Genomic DNA, 17332 nt, shown 5'->3' with positions numbered 1-17332 from the left:
TGATGTGTTAAAACACCCCAGAGGTGCTTCAGTGCCTAAATACTTTCAGCTGTAGCAGGATTTAGGCACTTGATGTATCTGGCTCATTCTCTCTGTACATTTCCTCTTGTGAACTTGCTGTCCCTGCTGGGATGCCTGAGTTCAAACCAGGATTCAGCAGCCAGAGACTTTTGCATCCCTCTGTTGGAGCCCTGCTCTGCTCCCTGGGCAGCACCGGCCTCATGGTGCCGTGATGGGCCTTGGCTCTTCAAGGGCATGTTTGTTTTGCTGTTCTGTGGGTGCTTTGCAGAATGAGCTGAGCTCCTTGTCCCCCTTCCTCCCTGGCTGGCAAGGCCAAGAGGGGAGGGCAGAGCTAAGGCAGGGAGTGCCTTCCTGCAGCAGGTTAGGGTTAAAAGTCCATCTCTGACCCACCTGGATTGGTCAGGAGTTTTCTGATCTTAATGGGGCTGTTCTGAGACTCAAGTCAGGAGCTAGCTGTGTTCTCTACTCACCTTTTCCTCTTAGCCCTCCTTTGATAAAGGGGGAGCTGCTTTGCTTCCTACCCACTTCTCTCCAGAGCCAACACTCCCACCCACAGCCCTCAGCTGTGTTTTAACACTTTTGTTGTCCTTCTCTTGCAGAACTTACAACTCCAGCGAAAGTGGTGAGGGCTGCCAACCCAAGACAGAGGAAAGGAAGCAAGGTAAGGCTGTGCTGCTCTCCTCTCGATGGCCCCCTATTTCCGGTGCAGTTGTCAGTGCTGCATGAGCCTCTTGAAGGTCTGGAGAGCTCTCCCTTCACAAGCTTGGTTGTGGAGGGGCTAGTGTGCTGGCCTTGTTCTCTATATCCTCTTCAGCATTTTAGGGGTCTTGCATGTTGCTTTGACTGGCTTTCTGCCCAGCTAGGTCAGGGGAGACCTTCTCACCTCCCCTCTAACAGGGAGGCACCTGGAGGAGTCCAGGATGTGGGAAACATCTCATGCCACTGTGAGGACATCCCAAATTCCTTGTGGGCTCAGCCTGTGCCCAGCTTTGCAGTGCAGACAGGGTGGTGACAGTGGTGTGTCCGCAGCTCTGTCCTTCCCTGTGCAGTCTGTTCCTCACTGGCACACAGAGAGCCACAGGAATTGATGTCAGACAAAGCAACTTCTCTGGACGAACCAGGGCAGTTTGTTCCAGGCAGTCAGTGGTGATGGAGGGACAGTTCCTTCTGGGGCACAGCTCGGGCCATGGGTTGTTGGTGTTGGCTCCCAGCAGCCAGTGGAGATGTATCTGCAACTTGATAGGACTTTTCTCCTCTGTTCCATTTTGGAGAGAGGAGGGCCCTGGGGATGAAAGGTGCTTCTCTCTGTGAAACAGGCATGGCCCTGCACTGGAATTGGTTTTCCCAGGAAACTTGCCTCCTGGGCAGAGGAGCATGGCACCTGCATGTAAAGATGTGATCTCTTGAGGGATAAAAAATTAATTTGACTCCACATTAATTTGGAAATAACAATCCCACAAGGGCAAGGAGGAGCCCCTGTGCCCACATAAACTCAGTGCCCAGCCATGATTCATTTGGTACCTGGGCAGCTGTTTGGCTTCTTTCCTCTGTCCTGCAGATTCTCTGAAACCTGAAAGAGGTAAATATAATAGTAGTGACCAGGTCATTTATTCAGCAGAGAAGTAGTTGATGTTCCCCTGTGTGACCATGGGGTGACTGGAATGAGGGAGTCCTCAACACCTGCTTGAATTTTCTCCCCCGCCACGAGACCATTCCCTTACTTTGTTGGCAGCACGTGGTGGTTGTAGCTGGGCACTCCAGTGGGGCTGTGCCTGGCTGTGACTGCCGCTAGGTGGAAGAGCTTCTTCAGTGGGATGTGGTTGCTTGAGGTGGATTTAGAATGCTGGAAGCTGAATGCTTTCCCTGTCCAAGGGATGGTGCCTGTGACTGAGTGAATTACCCTGGGCAACTTGCTGCTGGGGGAGAATGTTTGGTGAGAGGCTGGGAGCTTGCAGGACTCGTGGCAGCCTCATTACCATATCTGATGGACATAAACTTGTCTGCAGTTACTTGGGATTAGTTCAGGGACCCTGCTTGGGTGGGGAGAGGGACTGTGCATGTGCAGTGTGAGTGTCCCCGTCCAGCCTCCTGGCGACAGCTGTTTGTGGGACAGTGGTGGGTGGAAAGGATTCTTCCCTGCTGCAGGGAACAGCACCTGCAGCTTTGTGCACTAACAGGACCTTTCTCTTTGGTACAAGGTTGGTGACTTCGGTGATGCCACAAATTGGCCAACACCTGGAGAAATAGCCCACAAGAGTGTCCAGGTGAGAGCACAGAACCATTGTGATGAGCAGGATAAGGCCCTTGCAGACCTCCCTGTCTCTCTGGAAGCACTGGCTGAGCCAGGCCGTTTGGGGTGCTGAGTGTCAGTGCGGAGGCAGCCAGGAATAGCGTGCAGGGAATTTCCTTTTAGGGCTGCCCATGTGGACTCCCTCCCTCAGTGCTATTCTGGGAAGCTGGAGCCCAGTCTAAACTCTGGGTTGGCTGAAGCAGGTAGGGCAACTCCCAGACCTGCTCTTCTCAGGGCTGCTTTGTGCAGCAAGGGGCTGGGCCAAAGTCAGGAGTTTGGTGGGAGGAACTGAAAATGCATGAGAAAGGTTTGATATGCCTGAGGGGCTTGGCCTTTCCTTCCTGCTGAGGACATGGGTGTCATTGTAACCTTTCTATTTTTGGATGCTGCTCTGCCAGCTCCTGGCTGTCTGTCAGGGCAAGGTGGTCACTCACCCTTTTGCCACTGGGACAGTCTGGTTCCTTATAGGACGACCCCGTCCATGAGCACAAGGTCTCCCTGTCAGCCCATCTTGATGTCTCAGCTCAAGCACTTCCCAGCATCTTTGCCCTGCTCAGCCACGAGCCCTTCCCTAGGAGCAGGACAGCTCTGGGAGGTACAGACCAGGGATGCACGCAGCCTAGGGCAAGGTCTTCCTGTTCCTGCTGGGGCAGCTGGGGTCTGCCTCCAGCTCCTCACTTCTCTCACATCTTTCCTGCACTGATGTGTCCCCAGCAGCCACACAAAGCACCATCCCTTCGGAAGCTACCTGTCAAGAAAGACATGAAAGAGCAGGAAAAGGGGGACGGGAGTGATGGCAAAGAGAGCCTGAAAACCAAATCTGATGAGTCTGGGGAGGAGAAGAATGGTGACGATGACAACCAGAAGTCAGCCCAGAAGAAGAAAGGTAAGGCAGGAGCTGATGGGGACTGTCCCCTGGGCTCAGCTTGTCTCCCCCTTCACAACCCACAGGCAGGTGGAAGCATCCTCTGCCTTCCCTGGGGGCCTTGCTGCAGGACACGATCCCAGCACTTGGGACAGCTGTGGGGAAAGGTGTTTGCAGGCTTCAGGTGTCATTTTGGTGGGAGCAGGTGGAGCAGGGCCCAAGGAGGGGCAGGGCAGGAGCCTGCCCTCCTGTGTGCTCCATGGTGGTGCAGAACAGCCCCTCATTGTGGGTTGTATCAGCTGTGGTTGACACGTGGGCTCAGTCTGGCCTGAGCCTGGGCAGGCAGAAAAGGGCAGAAGAAGGACAAGTGCTGTGATAATTGCCACAGGCAAGTTCTGAATCATGTCCCTCCATGTCTCAGAGTCCTCGTCAGAGCTTTTCTGCACCCAGCAAGGCCTGGAGGGATGTCAGAGGACAGGGCCTGTCCAAAAGGCCCTGCTGCTTTCTTTCCCCCACGTGTGGGGGCTGCGTGGCAAGAGGGGGCTGCGGGAGAGGAAGCAGATGCTCTCTGAACCTGTGTCACACCCAAACCCTGTCCTTTTGCAGGCAACAAACACAAGTGGGTCCCTTTGCAGATAGACATGAAGTCAGAGGTACCTAGGGACAAAACGGCCTCTCGGAACAACCGGCAAAACGAGCAGCACAGGCACCCCTCCAACAACCGCAGCGAGCTCAAAGGTGGGGGCTCGGGCTGGGCACCCGCTCCTGGCCTGCTTGCGGGGCAGAGCAAGCCCCGGTGACCAGGGGGCAACTTTCCTGCATTCAGAGGGCTCTGGGTGCAGCGGGCTTGCTTCAGGGAGGTGCTGTTGTGCCCTAATACCCCTCCTGCCTCTCCTTCCCATGTGCTGCAGGCTGGCACCCTGACAACAAGCACGAGCGCAGCTGGCAGGACCACGACGAGACCTCCAGCGTGAAGAGCGAGGGAGGGGCCGTGCGAGGCACCTTCCGGGGCCGAGGCCGCGGCCGGGGCAGGGGCCGTGGCCGTGGCAGAGGAGGTGATCACTGTGTGTGTGCTCTTGTGACTGCAGGGAGAGTGACGCAGTGTGCAGGGCTCTGTGTCTGTGTGCCTGAGAGACCTGGGGCTCTAATGTGGGCTGGGGAGGGCAGAGCACTCCAGGGATACAGGGGAATATTGTGGCAGGTCTTTCCAGATGGTAACTTGAGCTGCTTTTAACAAAGCAAATAATTCTTATTAGTGTTTTTATAAAAGCAAATGTCTTCCTGCTACTCAGGCCAAGCTCTTTTTCCTGTTTTCTGCTCATTGCAATACCTCTGTGAGCAGGAGTTGAAGCATGTTGATAGTCTGTAAAGGCTTTATGCCATGTGGAGAGCCAAGCAGGAGTCGTGGCTTGGATAAGGAAGAGCATGTGCCCTAGCATTTGACTGGGCAGTGTCTGTGCTAGCCCTGATGCAGCTTCAGTGTAGGGCCTTTGTGTGTCAACTGGGCTGCCCAGTTGCTCCTGGGTAAGAGGGTTCCTGGGCTCTTCTGTGGCAAAGGCAGAGAGCAGGAGGATGAGGGACGTGGATGCCCCACTGCGGGCTTCCAGGGGGCCCTTAGGAAGAGGGAACTGTTTGTGTAGGAGTCCAGCCTCATCTGGCAGTGCAGCCTGTGCGGCAAATCCCAGGGGCTCTGTGCTGACCCTCCCTGGTGTCCCCAGGGCACTTTGACTATCAGTACGGATACCGGAAATTCGAGGGCTCCGACGGCTCCCGCACCCAGAAGTACGCCAGCAACATCACCTACTACTTTGACAACATCAGCAGTGCTGAGCTCTACAGTGTGGACCAGGAGCTGCTCAAGGACTACATCAAGAGGCAGATGTGAGCACCACCTCCTGTCCTTGTCCCAGTGTTGGGTGGTGGGGACTGTGCAGCCAATCCCACGGGAAGGGTTAGAGCCGAGGTGTGCTGAGTCCCTGCCTCGCTTCCAGCACCAGCACGCCTGGGCTCCCCAGGCTTGCTCCCCTCAGTGTGTGTGTGGGTTATTTCCGTGGGGGTGCCCAGAGGATGGTGGTTTGGAGCTTCCTCTCACTGACACATTGTCCATACAGAGAATATTACTTCAGCGTGGACAACCTGGAGCGAGACTTCTTCCTGCGCCGCAAGATGGACTCGGATGGCTTCCTGCCCATCACGCTGATCGCCAGCTTCCACCGGGTGCAGGCGCTGACCACCGACATCAGCCTCATCATCAAGGTGAGGGCAAGGAAAGGTGACCTTTCCTCCTTGTTCTGCTTCTCACCACCCCTGTGTGATTGATGCCTGTTTGCTGTGGATGAGGTGCAAGTGGAGCCTTCTCTTGTCCCTGACTTGCTCCTGCCTCCTATTACTGCTTCCAGGGAGGAATGACTTGGGCTGAGGCCCTCAATATGCCAAAACAAAGCCCTAAGTTAACCAAGTATTGCTTGGTTCCAGGCTCTGAAGGACAGCAAGGTGGTGGAAATTGTGGATGAGAAGATCAGGAGAAAAGAGCAGCCAGAAAAATGGGCTCTGCCTGGCCCCCCTATGGCAGACTACACACAGACAGACTTCTCACAGTTCATCAATTGCCCCGAGTTTGTGCCCCGGCAGAGCTTCCAGAAAGAGACTGGTGAGCCCTGGGGGAATGTGGAGGGAGGTGTGGGATGCAGTGCTGGGACTGCAGCACGACTGAGACCCTGAGAGTCAGGAGTGTTCCCCAGGGCAGGGCTCTGCCGTTGGCTTTCTCCTTGGTGGTGGGAGCTGGTGTGGGCTCTGTCCTTGGAGCCCCAGAATGCTGATGCCTCTAGACATGGGGGTGGTGTGAGAGACCGAGTGTGGCTTTTCCTCAGTTGAGGCTGAAGGGATTCAGGGAGGGTCAGTCCTGCTGAAAGTCTCTTGACTTGCCTGGAAATAGTCTACAGCTGCTGGGCAGAGCAGAGGGCACTTGTGAATCCAGCCTTTCTTTACTGGTTGAGGAGATACTGGGCACAAATTGGGCAGCAGGTGTGGAGCTGTCAACCAAGTGCTGCAGAAGGGTCTTCTGTCCTTTGTGGGCTTCCCATGCTCTTGTCACCCCATCCCACGGGGGCTGGCAGGAGCCCAGGGCTGGGCCTGAGAGCCCAAGGTAAGGATCTTCTTGGTGCTGTTTTAAGAGTTTTGACAGGAGAAGTTCTGGCTCCAGACTCTCTTGGGAAGGTTTCCCAGAGAGCAGCAGAGCACCTGCTTTAGGGCTTTGTGTGTCTGGGAAGATGTTACCTGCAAAGCTCTGTGGCCACCCCTGGCATCACAGCCTTAACTGGAGATTCCCACTCCAGCACTTGTGGGCACTGTGCTGGTAAGCCTTGGCCACTGGATGCCAGTTAGCCCTACAGGCTGTGCCATGCTTCCAGAATGGTTGGGTAGTTCGTAGCTACACACACCCCCTGGGTTCCCTCCCTCCCTCTAAAGCACCTTGTGGCTCTTGTTGGCTCCAGAGTCCGCTCCAGGCTCCCCACGTCCTGCCAGCCCAGTCCCTACCAAAACAGAGGAGGTCAGTAACCTGAAGACAATGCCCAAGGGCCTGTCCACAAGCCTGCCAGACCTGGATTCAGAGACATGGATTGAAGTGAAGAAGAGACCCCGACCTTCCCCATCCAGGCCCAAGGTAAGTGATGTAGGAGCTGTTGGAGTGGGAGTCTCCCAGTGGTTGGGGTGACTTGGATCATGCATAGGCAGGCTTCAGTCAAGTAGGATCTGTTGGGAGTGATGTCCCAGTCTGTCCCATTTCCATCTGAGCCCCTTTGGAGCTACTCCTCAGTGGTGTAAATGAGGTGTTCTCCCCAGATGGGCTGGGGTAAAGAAACAAGGGGCAAGAGCTGGGTCTCATGTCGGTGTGTGGTCTTCACCCTGTGTCCCCCTTGCCCCCCTACCTGCAGAAACCAGAGGAGTCAAAGACACCACAGCAGCAGAAGCAAAAGGACCAAGATGAACCCGAGGAGCTCGACTTCCTCTTCGATGAGGAGATGGAGCAGATGGACGGCCGCAAGAACACCTTCACCGACTGGTCAGACGAAGACTCGGACTACGAGATCGATGACCGCGACGTGAACAAGATCCTCATCGTGACGCAGACCCCTCCATACCTGCGCCGGCATCCTGGGGGGGACCGGACTGGCAACCACACTTCCAGGGCTAAAATGAGCTCAGAGCTGGCCAAGGTGATCAATGATGGGCTCTACTACTATGAGCAGGACCTGTGGACAGAGCAGTTTGAGCCGGAGTATTCACAGATCAAGGTGAGAGTGGCTGATGCAAGGATGGGAGGGATCCGTGTGGGCTGTGGAGAGCCTCATTGCAGCAGTGGCTGCTGGGCTGGAGTGAAAAGGGCAGGGCAGCGGGTTGCAGGCTACTCGTGGAGTAGAACTAAGCTGGGATTAGTCCTCTTGCAATGTTTGGGATTCTTGGCTCCCAGCATCATGCTCAGCCATAGCAGCGATAAACACAGCCCTGTAACCAGACGTGAGGCTGCAGCCAGGTAAACAAAGTGCCAGTAGTGAGGTGACCTGGAACGTGGGGTCCATTGTTCTGCTGTCTGCCAGGACCTTGGCTGGCAGTCCCAGATCTGTGAGGGGAACTGGGTGTCTCTGCGCTGCCCGTAGTGCCCTGTGCTTTGTGGTGCAGGCTGTTGGAGACTACACGTGTTGGGAACAAATTCATAGGTGGCTGGGCTGGTCTTGGCCTGTGCTCTTCTCCATTTTGGTGTCAGTTTGCACGGACATGGGCTTTTTATAGAAAGCCCACCTGCTGTTTTGAAATGTATGGGTCCCAGCTTGGTGACTCTCACTTTTGGGGACTTGCCTAGACTCACTCAGTGACAGAAATCATGGCTGTGAGATGGGATGGGCTCAGTGCTTCTATGTCTGGTACCTGGCCCATTGCTGAAGCAGTGCTCTCTGGGGTGACAGAAGCTGAGGGTGACAGGGACAGTGTGTTGGGGGTGTGGGTCCTTCAGATCCATGGGAGTGTTGTGCCCTGCTGCCAGTGTGGCTGTGAAGATTTGGGGAGGGGGGCTCTAAGGACCCAAGATGGTGGCAGGGGGGTCCTGGCCATAAATAGGTCACTGAGCTCATCTTGAACGTTACTGCACTGGCTCTGACCTGGGTGGTAAAAGCCTGAAAGAAGCAGGTGCTGGTTAGTGAAGCTGCATTGTGGGATCCCTGAAAGCTTGGGAGCAGCAATGGCTCAGACCTGGCCTATGCAGTGCCCAGTTTTGTGTCTGCTGCATCTCCCCTTCCTGCCCCTGTGCAGCAGGTGCCCTCTGGGCACCCAGACCCTGGGACTGCACTCAGGACCCAGCGTTGTGGCTGTTGCACAAGCAGAGCCATGGTTGTGATGGGATGAGTGGTTTCTTCACCATCTTCCTCCTCCAATGCAGCAAGAGGTGGAGAACTTCAAGAAGGTGAATATGATCAGCAGGGAGCAGTTTGACACCCTGACCCCAGAGCCCCCTGTGGATCCAAACCAGGAAGTCCCTCCTGGTCCCCCCAGGTTCCAGCAAGGTAAGAGATGGGGCATGAATGGGTGGTACTAAATTTGTCCCTGCTCCTCATGGTGAGAGGTTCTTGGAGGTTGGGTGGCAGCTAGGGAGATGGAACTGGGGTCACAGGTGTGGTGGATTATCTAGTTCACAAAGTTCACAGAATATTCTGAGTTGGATCTTTCCCAGATTAATGATGCTCTTCCAGCTGAATACTTTGGGGATCTAGAACTCACAGTCTTTGTCCCAGTGGAGTGAGGAAACCTTGGCAGACTCTGATGTACTTCCGTGGATTTGGCTCTCCTCTTGGACCCTCTCTGAGTACTTGGGAGGCAGCTGCCTGCTGGGCCTTGTTTGCCTGTGTGACACCAGGGCCGTGTCCTTGGGGACAGGGATTTGTTGCTGCTGTTAAGCACTAGGAAGCAGATACCTTGTGGGGAGCTCAGTCTTTGCATCTGCTGCTAGGATTTGTGCTTTCTAGCCAAACTGGATTTGAAGCTGCTTGTGTGGGAGAGGGGATGTGTCCCTGCATTCCTGCCCCTGCTGCTTCCCAGCTGCCTGATGGTAGTGATGCTCTGGTGCCCAGAGCCCAGCCTGACACAGGGCGGGGGTTTCTCCCTGCAGTACCTACAGACGCTTTGGCCAACAAGCTCTTCGGAGTCCCTGAGCCTTCCACCATTGCCCGCTCTTTGCCCACGACTGTCCCAGAATCACCCAACTACCGCAACGCCAGGACCCCCCGCACCCCGCGCACGCCGCAGCTCAAGGACCCGACACAGACGCCCCGGTTCTACCCAGTGGTGAAAGAGGGCAGGACGATAGATGCCAAGGTGGGACCAGGCTGGGCTGGGGAATGGGAGCTGGGGTCTCCCAGCTGGGGCCTAGGGAGGAAAGGAACACATCTGTGATGCACTGTGTCTTGCAGACTCCACGTAAGAGGAAGACGAGGCACAGTTCGAACCCTCCGATGGAGTGCCACGTGGGCTGGGTTATGGACTCTCGGGAGCACAGGCCCCGGACTGCCTCCATCAGGTACCACAGACAAGCGTGTGGGATCATGGAGGAGGCAGAAACAGGAAAGGGAGGGAGTGTGGGAAGGAAGGGGAAAGGCAGCATCTGGTCTTGCAGGGGATGTCTCCTGTTAGGTGGCTGCAGAAAGGACAGGGATCAAACCTGCCCTTCCTGGAAAGGCTTGGGGAAAATCTGTAGCCTTGCAGAAGAGCAAAATGAGACTTGATTAGAAACACTGGTTCCCTTCCTAGTAGGCTGCTCCATGGCTCATGTCCCAAACCCAGGGTAGTGATGGCGTGGGTGGGACCAACAGGTGGGGTGGAGTGTGACCGTGCTCTGCTGGGTGATGCCGAGGAAGGGTGTTGACAGGAGTCTCTCACGCTCAGCTCCAGCCCCTCGGAGGGGACCCCGGCTGTCGGGAGCTACGGCTGCACCCCGCAGTCCCTGCCCAAGTTCCAGCATCCTTCGCACGAGCTGCTCAAGGAGAACGGCTTCACACAACACGTCTACCACAAGTACCGGCGGCGCTGCCTTAACGGTAGGGACACTGCACTGAGGGGTGGGACAGGGTGTCCCTGCGCTGCTGTGTTTGGGACAGGAGCATGGCAGGGATGGACACAGGCAGGGTCCTACAGGACAGCCCTGCTGGCAGCTGCTGTGTCCCCATGGTTTGTGGGGAGCGTGGGCTGTGCTCAGGGTGTCCAGTGCTGGGGCTGGGTGTCATCACAGTGGCACAGGGCCCTCCTGCCTGTGAGTCCCTGACTCTGTGGGAGAGGATTGGCCTTGTAATCATCTCCTCTTCCCCAAACAGAGCGGAAACGACTGGGCATTGGTCAGTCCCAGGAGATGAACACACTTTTCCGGTTCTGGTCCTTCTTCCTCCGAGATCACTTCAACAAGAAAATGTATGAGGAGTTCAAGCAACTGGCTGTGGAGGATGGGAAGGAGGGATACAGGTAAGAGAGGAGTGACAGAGTGGCCTTTTCTAAGGGTTTGGCCTTTTACAATGCTCACAGCAGATTAAGGCAGTGCCTCTGCCTTGCTTGAAGGTGGGTCTGGGGGTTGCCTTCAGTCACCTGCTGCTGCCCTGTGTTGTGTGCGCCAGTGTCTGAGCTCCACATGCTGCTCCCTTCCCAGGTACGGTCTGGAGTGCCTTTTCAGATACTACAGCTACGGGCTGGAGAAGAAATTCCGGCCAGACATATTTAAGGACTTCCAAGAAGAGACCATCAAGGATTATGAAGCTGGTAGGTGCCTCCTTTGGCTTCTCTAAGATTGGCAGTGGTGTAGCTCAGCTGCATGGTGCTCCTGAGCCTCTTCTCATCATTTTGGGGAAGCCACATAGTGCTGTGCATTGGGGACTGAGATGTCCTGTTGCTCATTTCTCAGGAGAGGGTTGAGTAGATCCTCACCATCCTGAAGATTGCTGGGGGCTGGAGGAGGGCAGTGGGAGGCTGCAGCTCTCCCAAAGCCTTCCTCTAGTGGCACCATTTCCTGTGGGATTTCTCAAGGCCCCGCAGTGGCTGAGCCTTGCCACCACCAAGTCAGCGGAGCCTGGGGACATCCCAAGTCAAGGGGGCTGCCCAGGACTGATGTAGGTTGCTTCCATCCAGGTTCTCCATCTTGCCGAGGCTGTGCCCACCAGCAGGACAGCAGGGTTTGTGGGGAAGCCTGGAGGAAAAGTGTCTTGTTTGTTTTTTTGTCCTGCTGACATCTGGATTTTTTTTTATTCTCTCCAGGGCAGCTCTATGGGCTGGAAAAGTTCTGGGCCTTCTTAAAATATTCCAAAGCCAAAAATCTGGATATTAACAGCAAACTGCAAGAATACCTCAGCAAGTTCAAGCGCCTCGAGGACTTCCGAGTAGATGTGAGTAGACACAATTCCTGCACCATTCCTGGATGGCCCCTGCAAACAGCGCTCTGAGGAAGGAGGATTTTGGGGGTCCCCAGGCGGTGGCAGGAGGGGGGGCAGTGACACCTACTGTCACTCCCAGTCATTGCAGCCAGGCTGGGAACAAACGGCGGGATTGGAATATGGCAAATCCACTCGGTGTGGGATAAGGAGCTGGGTGAGCCTGTCCTCCCTGGTGAGGTGAGGAAAGGGAGCATTGATGGTTTGAGTAGAGCTAGCTTTGTGGGGAGGTTTGGCTCCCAAGCTTCTGGATTGTGCCCCTGTGTGGGAAGCAGGTGACTATGAGCAAGTTGTCACCATTGTGGTCAATTTGGAAGTCAGTCAGTCTTTTTGTCAAATCTGACAGCGGGAAATTTGGACAGAAGGGTAACTGAGTGCTTGGGGTGAATGTGTGTGTTCCTTGTGGGCCAGGGAGGGAAGTTGCAATTGGAGGCTTGTAAGAGGGCTTTTTTCCTGATCCCAAGGGACGGGAATTTGGAGGAGGCTGTGCTCATACTGGGGTGCTTCTCTTCCAGCCACCCATGGGGGAGGAAGGTGGACACAAGAGATACCCCACGACATCAGGGGGAGATGGCAGGAAGCGCTACCCATCCCAGTCTTCCAGCAAAACGGTCAGCCAGTGCCCATCCAGCCAAGCCCACGCCTCACCCAGCCAGCCTGCACAAGAGGATGCCAAAAACCTGAGCCAGCAATCCCCTGCCCCATCAGCTGCAGAGTCGCAGACAGTGGGGAAGTAGAGAGGCTGCAGCATCTGCTTCCTGCCGGGGGGTGGGGTGGGTTGGGTTGGTGGGGAATGGCTCGGAGAAGGGCAGACATGAGGGGGTGGGACAGGAAGGGAGCTGGAAGGTGGGTTCCCAGGAATAGGCTGCTTGGGAGAAACTTCAACGCACACGATTTTCTTCTCTTGTGGCTGGAAAGCAAAGACGATCTGCATCCAAAACACCATTTTGCTGTTACTACCCTGACCAGAGCCAGACCCACTCCCAGCAGACCCACCCTTTCCCTTCCCTCTCCTCCTGTGCACACACTCATGTCTTAGTGTCTCTTCAAAAAAATGTGTTCTGGCTGGGTTGGAAAGGGGAGATTTTTTTATTATTATATATATATATCAAGTTTTAAATTATTGCTAGAAGTTCGTCTGGATTTACCAAAAGAAGTGTGCTCTGTGTGGCCCCAATGAGTCCCCTCTGTGTCCCCCCTTGGATCACGGGGCAGCCGCTCAGGAAGCTCGGAGGAGCGAGGTTCCCCAGTGGGGGACCGAAGCCACAGCGTGTGACGATGCTGCGGAGCCTCTGATCTCCATGACCCGGCTGGCGTCTCCCATTCCACGTACGGCGGTGCCTCTCCGACACCGACCTCCACGACAGGAGCATCGCCCTGTTCGTTCTCCCGCTCCCTTCTCCCTGATGTCTTCACCTTCCCGAGGGTCTGGCTCTCCCTCTGTCCACCTCTCCCTTTCACCACGGACAATTTGGAAGTCAACCAAAGGACCTTTGCCAAGGATAGGCTTGTTCTGACTCCTTCCTGCGAGGATGGCTGGTTGGGAGGCTGGCAGGCACCTGGACTCGAGCCTGCATTAGACGGTGCACCCGCTGCCCCAGGAATGCCCATCGCATGCAAAGACAGGACTTTGCAAAAGGAGCTTTTCTCTTCCTTTTCCCTTGGAAAAAAAATGACAAAAAAAAAAAAAAACAAACCCACAACCCCCTCTACAACAACAACAGAAAAACTCTTTAAAAAGACACATCTCCCTTTGCTTTCTTCCTTGGAAATATTATTGAAGAAAAAAAAGAAAAAAAAAAAAAACAAACAAAAAACCCCAAAAACACACAAAAAAAAGTTGCCTTATGGTGGAGCTGGACCGGGGAGGCTTGTTGGCTTCCTGTACCCTGGGGTGCACTGGGCTCTTGGCTCCCCCCAGGCCCAGAGACTCCTCACGGCATTGCTGCCGAGCTGATCTTCCCTGCGGCCTTTCCTCTGACCCCGCAGCTCTCTCGGATGCCTCCCTGCCAGGCCTGAGTCTCCTGGGGAAGGTGCTGAGGGCAGTCACATCCAAGACTCGTGCTCACGCAGTACTCGCAGCCCCTCCGCCGTGTTTGTACCATGGCAGCCTTGTCCCCACGACAGCGACTGTTCCTGTCATGGCCTTGCTCGCGCCCCCGGCCCTCCCTGGGCGGGAGGTGGTCTGCTCCTGTCTGTGCTTCCAGCGTGGTTGGGGAGTGAGCAGGGAGATTGTCACAGCAGCTGGGGGGACTGGTCCTGGCTGTGAGCGAGGGCTGCTTCTGCTGTAGCCTGACAGGGAGTGAGGCAGCCCTGGGAAACCTGCCCCACAGCAGTCACTGGCTCGGGGCTGCTGCTGGGACTTGTGCAGGGCAGGCAGGAGCCCTGCTTGGCACAGGAGAGCTCTCACCTGGGTTTCCTTGTGTGTTGTATTGTGGCAGGCGGCTGCCTGGAGTCTCCCACTCAGGGCACAGTCCCTGTGCATTTCCAAGGGCTGAGATGACACCGTGTAGCTCCTTACTTGGCTGAGGCAGGGGGTGACTGCAGAGCTGCTGTGGCATTTACTTGATAGATCCTTATATCCAGCACCAGGTGGGCTTTGGCAGGCAAACCCTCCCCAGGCTGTGAGCTGGATCCTTTGCGAGGGGTATGTGTCAGACATGGTATCTCTGAGATGTCCAGTGCTACCTCTGGAGCTGCTCCAGAGGTAGCACTGGAAAGTCATGTTCCTTTCCAGCCAGACCCACTTGCTTTGCTGCTACTGTGCTCCTTGTGATGGGTCCCTGGGATCCCTGGCTTGGCTCTGGCTCTGGGGCTCCATCCCTGTGAGCTCCAGAGCTGTGCTCTTCTGTGCAGTGTGGAGTGGGCACGTGCTGCACCACTCCAAAGGTGCAGCTCATTGCGTTGCCCTCTCTGCAAAGTCACAAGCTGGTACTGGACAGTGTTTTCCCAAGGGATCCAGTTGAGCCAGAGCTGCATCTCATAGCTGGGAGGAGTCATCATCTCTCCAGGGCTGTCCCTGTGCGGCTGCAGAGTGGGTGAGTGAGAGCAGCGAGGAACTGAAAGCAGGAGCAAGAGGGGGAGCATGGACAAGCTGTCCATCAGCAGTGGCTGGGGGTGCTTGTGGGGCCCTGGCTGAAGTCATCACTTCCCAAACTGACACTGCTTCCAGGATGCTGCCTTGGTGGGGGCAGGTGGGCTGGTCCAAGCGGAGTGGCTTCACGAACTGCTGCTAAAATTGAAAGCACAGCTGGGTTTGAGAGGCTGGGGAGCTGCCGCTTGGCCATTTCCTGGTGGTGGGATCCTGCCCTGGTTTGTCCACCCCTGCCATGTCACCCTGCAGCTGGTACCGCTCGCAGGCCTGATTGCTGCAGCAGGCAAAGCCCATCTGAGGCTGTGAACTCCGTTATGGCAGCAGTGCTCTGGGGTTGTGGGGTGGGAACTGGGCAAGATGGGCAAAAGTAACACTTGTACAGTGCTGCGGCCGTGACTGTTATCTCTGGATTTCCCCCTCTCGTGAGCTGGAGTCAGATCTCTGAGGTTACGGATATAGGCGGGTTTGTCCCTGATTTGGGAAGGAGGAGGCTGGAGAGTCGATCAAGGACATTGTAGATGTGTTGCTGGTTTTTTGAGAGTGCAGGCAGGTCTGGATGTGCCACAGGTGATCCTTGCTGCTGTGTCTGTGCTCCTTTCTCGTGCTTGTTCTTTCTTGAAGCCAATTGTCTGCGTTTTAGCAACAAATTAATAGGAGATGGGGAGGGATGGGCTGCTGCTATGGAGTTGTTGCTTGTGGCGCAGACTGTGAAATTGCTTGGGTGGTAGAAGAGGTAGGACATTTCCCAGAGAATTTCCCAAAATACTGATTGATTTTGAGTAATTTTTAATTTCTGATCCTGAGGCTCTAGTCTTAGCATGGAAGTGTTTTCCCTTCCCCCTCTGCCAAGTCAGTGGTTTGTCATTAATGTGTGCACCCAGGGGAAGGTGGGTCAGAAGAGCGATCCCAGCGGTCCCAGTGCCCTCCAGGTTTGTGGACTGTGTGCCTTGTTTTGCTGTCCATGGGACAGCAGTGGGCAGGACAGAGCAAAGATGGACATGACAGCCTGAGGCAGCTGCTGCTTGCTCACACCTGTCTTCCTCCAGGGAAGGGAACACAGAGCTGTTCCCTCCCGCTCCGTGCTGGGGTGGGTGCTGGTGGAGGGCAGGGAGCTCTCCAGGTGCCTGGTCCATGCCCGGCTGGGTCAGGAGTGGCTGCAGCAAGGCTGCCGCTGCACGCAGGAGGCATCACATGCAGCTCATGTCCCCACTGGATGAAGGGACAGCTGTCCAGAGGGGGTTTGCATTTGAGGAAGCTCTTGCCCTTCTGTAGAGGAGGGAGTTAGGCCTTGCTTTTAGTTTGGATGCTTCACCTCCACTGTGTGTTGTGCTTTTTTTGATTTCAGAGGACTGAGTGGTTGCACACGTGCTCCTGTGAGCGCTGATTGTCCCACAGCCCGCGAGGGCTGTGTGGTGCTGGCATCCAGCCACTGGCACAGCCTGGGGGGAGCCCCAGCTGCTTTTGAAAGGCTGAGGGAGGCTGACTTGGGGCACCATTCCCCATCCTGCCCCTTTTCTTAGGAGGTCCTCCAGGCTGCTGGAGCTTAGGGGCTCCTTGCTGAGGTCAACTTGTCTTTGGAGTGCAGGTGGCTGCAACAGGTACAGAGCTGTGGTGTGGGGTCAGAATGGAGGTAGAAGGTGTGTTTCTGAGGAGGCTTTGTTGCTTTGCCATGCTCATTTGTGGAAAAAAAAAACCAACAAAAAACAAAACAAAAAAAACCCTAAAAAATGTAATGATGCTGCTGCTCTGTTTTTGCCTATCCATCTCTCTTCTGCTGCCCCCCTGGCACCCCTGATGGCGCCTTCTCACTGTAGCCCTTGGGGTCCCTCGAGTTTCGGCACCTGCTCGGGACTGGTCGTTGTACTGTAACAAACTGATGTGTTTAACCTCAGTGTCCTGCCATGTTCCATGGCAGTGCAGAGGGGGCCTTCTAGCTGTTAATGCCTTTCCAGTTACTTTATCAAAAGGAAAAAAAAAAGGAAAACTGTAAATGTAGCAAGCTGTGTTTGCAATGCTTATTGTCTCCTGTCTCCTCTGAGGCTGGTTATGTCACTTGTCACTGTTTGAAATGGATACTGGGCTCTTCTTGAGAGGGTTGCTACACTTGATGTTAAATGCCTCACTGACTTTTTTTAAAGTTTCCAGTACAGGTAACAGATAAAAGAATTTCTTTCTTTCTTTTTTTTTTCCTAAGCAAACGTTCATCTCGGTGGCATGGAGCAGGTGGCTGGAGGGCAGCATTTCCAGTAGTTTACAGTTTCACTTTCTGCAGACACTTGAACATAGGACCGATGTATCTGTGACAAGCACATCCCCTTGGGAAGCTCCAGAGGAGCAGGGAGTGCCCTGGGTGCCAGCCGGCCCCTGTGGAGCGTGCTGGGGACCCTCCAGCTCCCCACACTGTCAGCCTGCTCTCTCCCCAGGTGTCAGCCCTACACCAGGGTGGCTTGTGCCTGTGGTGCCCCTTGTGGGAGGGGGTGCTTGGCACCACTTGGTCCTTCAGGCCTCCCTGGTGCAGCCCTGCTCCCCATCTTCCCCCCAGCCTGTCCTGGTCCCATTGAGGTTGGAAACCTTTGGATCTGTGGCTCAGAAACACCCACTGA

At 55.3% G+C, this 17332-nt stretch overlaps 1 protein-coding gene across 2 annotated transcripts in view; it reads left to right on the top strand.

The window, feature by feature from the left end:
- LARP1 (La ribonucleoprotein 1, translational regulator) overlaps positions 1-16438 on the top strand; it is a 44830-nt gene extending 28392 nt beyond the window's left edge. Inside the window, exons 3-20 of one of the 2 annotated variants that reach the window (XM_048319432.1) lie at positions 621-682; positions 2220-2285; positions 3029-3197; positions 3783-3914; positions 4088-4231; positions 4895-5057; positions 5288-5432; positions 5652-5826; positions 6671-6840; positions 7112-7471; positions 8611-8734; positions 9337-9542; positions 9638-9744; positions 10110-10261; positions 10535-10679; positions 10861-10970; positions 11463-11590; positions 12151-16438. In XM_048319432.1, coding sequence (XP_048175389.1) covers positions 621-682; positions 2220-2285; positions 3029-3197; positions 3783-3914; positions 4088-4231; positions 4895-5057; positions 5288-5432; positions 5652-5826; positions 6671-6840; positions 7112-7471; positions 8611-8734; positions 9337-9542; positions 9638-9744; positions 10110-10261; positions 10535-10679; positions 10861-10970; positions 11463-11590; positions 12151-12372 — 2780 coding nt within the window. In that variant the 3' untranslated portion in view covers positions 12373-16438. Of the gene's footprint in view, positions 1-620; positions 683-2219; positions 2286-3025; positions 3198-3782; positions 3915-4087; positions 4232-4894; positions 5058-5287; positions 5433-5651; positions 5827-6670; positions 6841-7111; positions 7472-8610; positions 8735-9336; positions 9543-9637; positions 9745-10109; positions 10262-10534; positions 10680-10860; positions 10971-11462; positions 11591-12150 lie in introns of both variants that reach the window. The other variant, XM_048319431.1, reaches the window with a different exon arrangement.
- Positions 16439-17332: the final 894 nt, after the last annotated feature.

Source organism: Corvus hawaiiensis, chromosome 15 (assembly GCF_020740725.1).
Source record: "Corvus hawaiiensis isolate bCorHaw1 chromosome 15, bCorHaw1.pri.cur, whole genome shotgun sequence".
Classification (NCBI taxonomy): Eukaryota; Metazoa; Chordata; class Aves; order Passeriformes; family Corvidae; genus Corvus; species Corvus hawaiiensis.
Note: the sequence above shows the minus strand (reverse complement) of the source record. Positions and strands in the feature narration are given on the sequence as shown.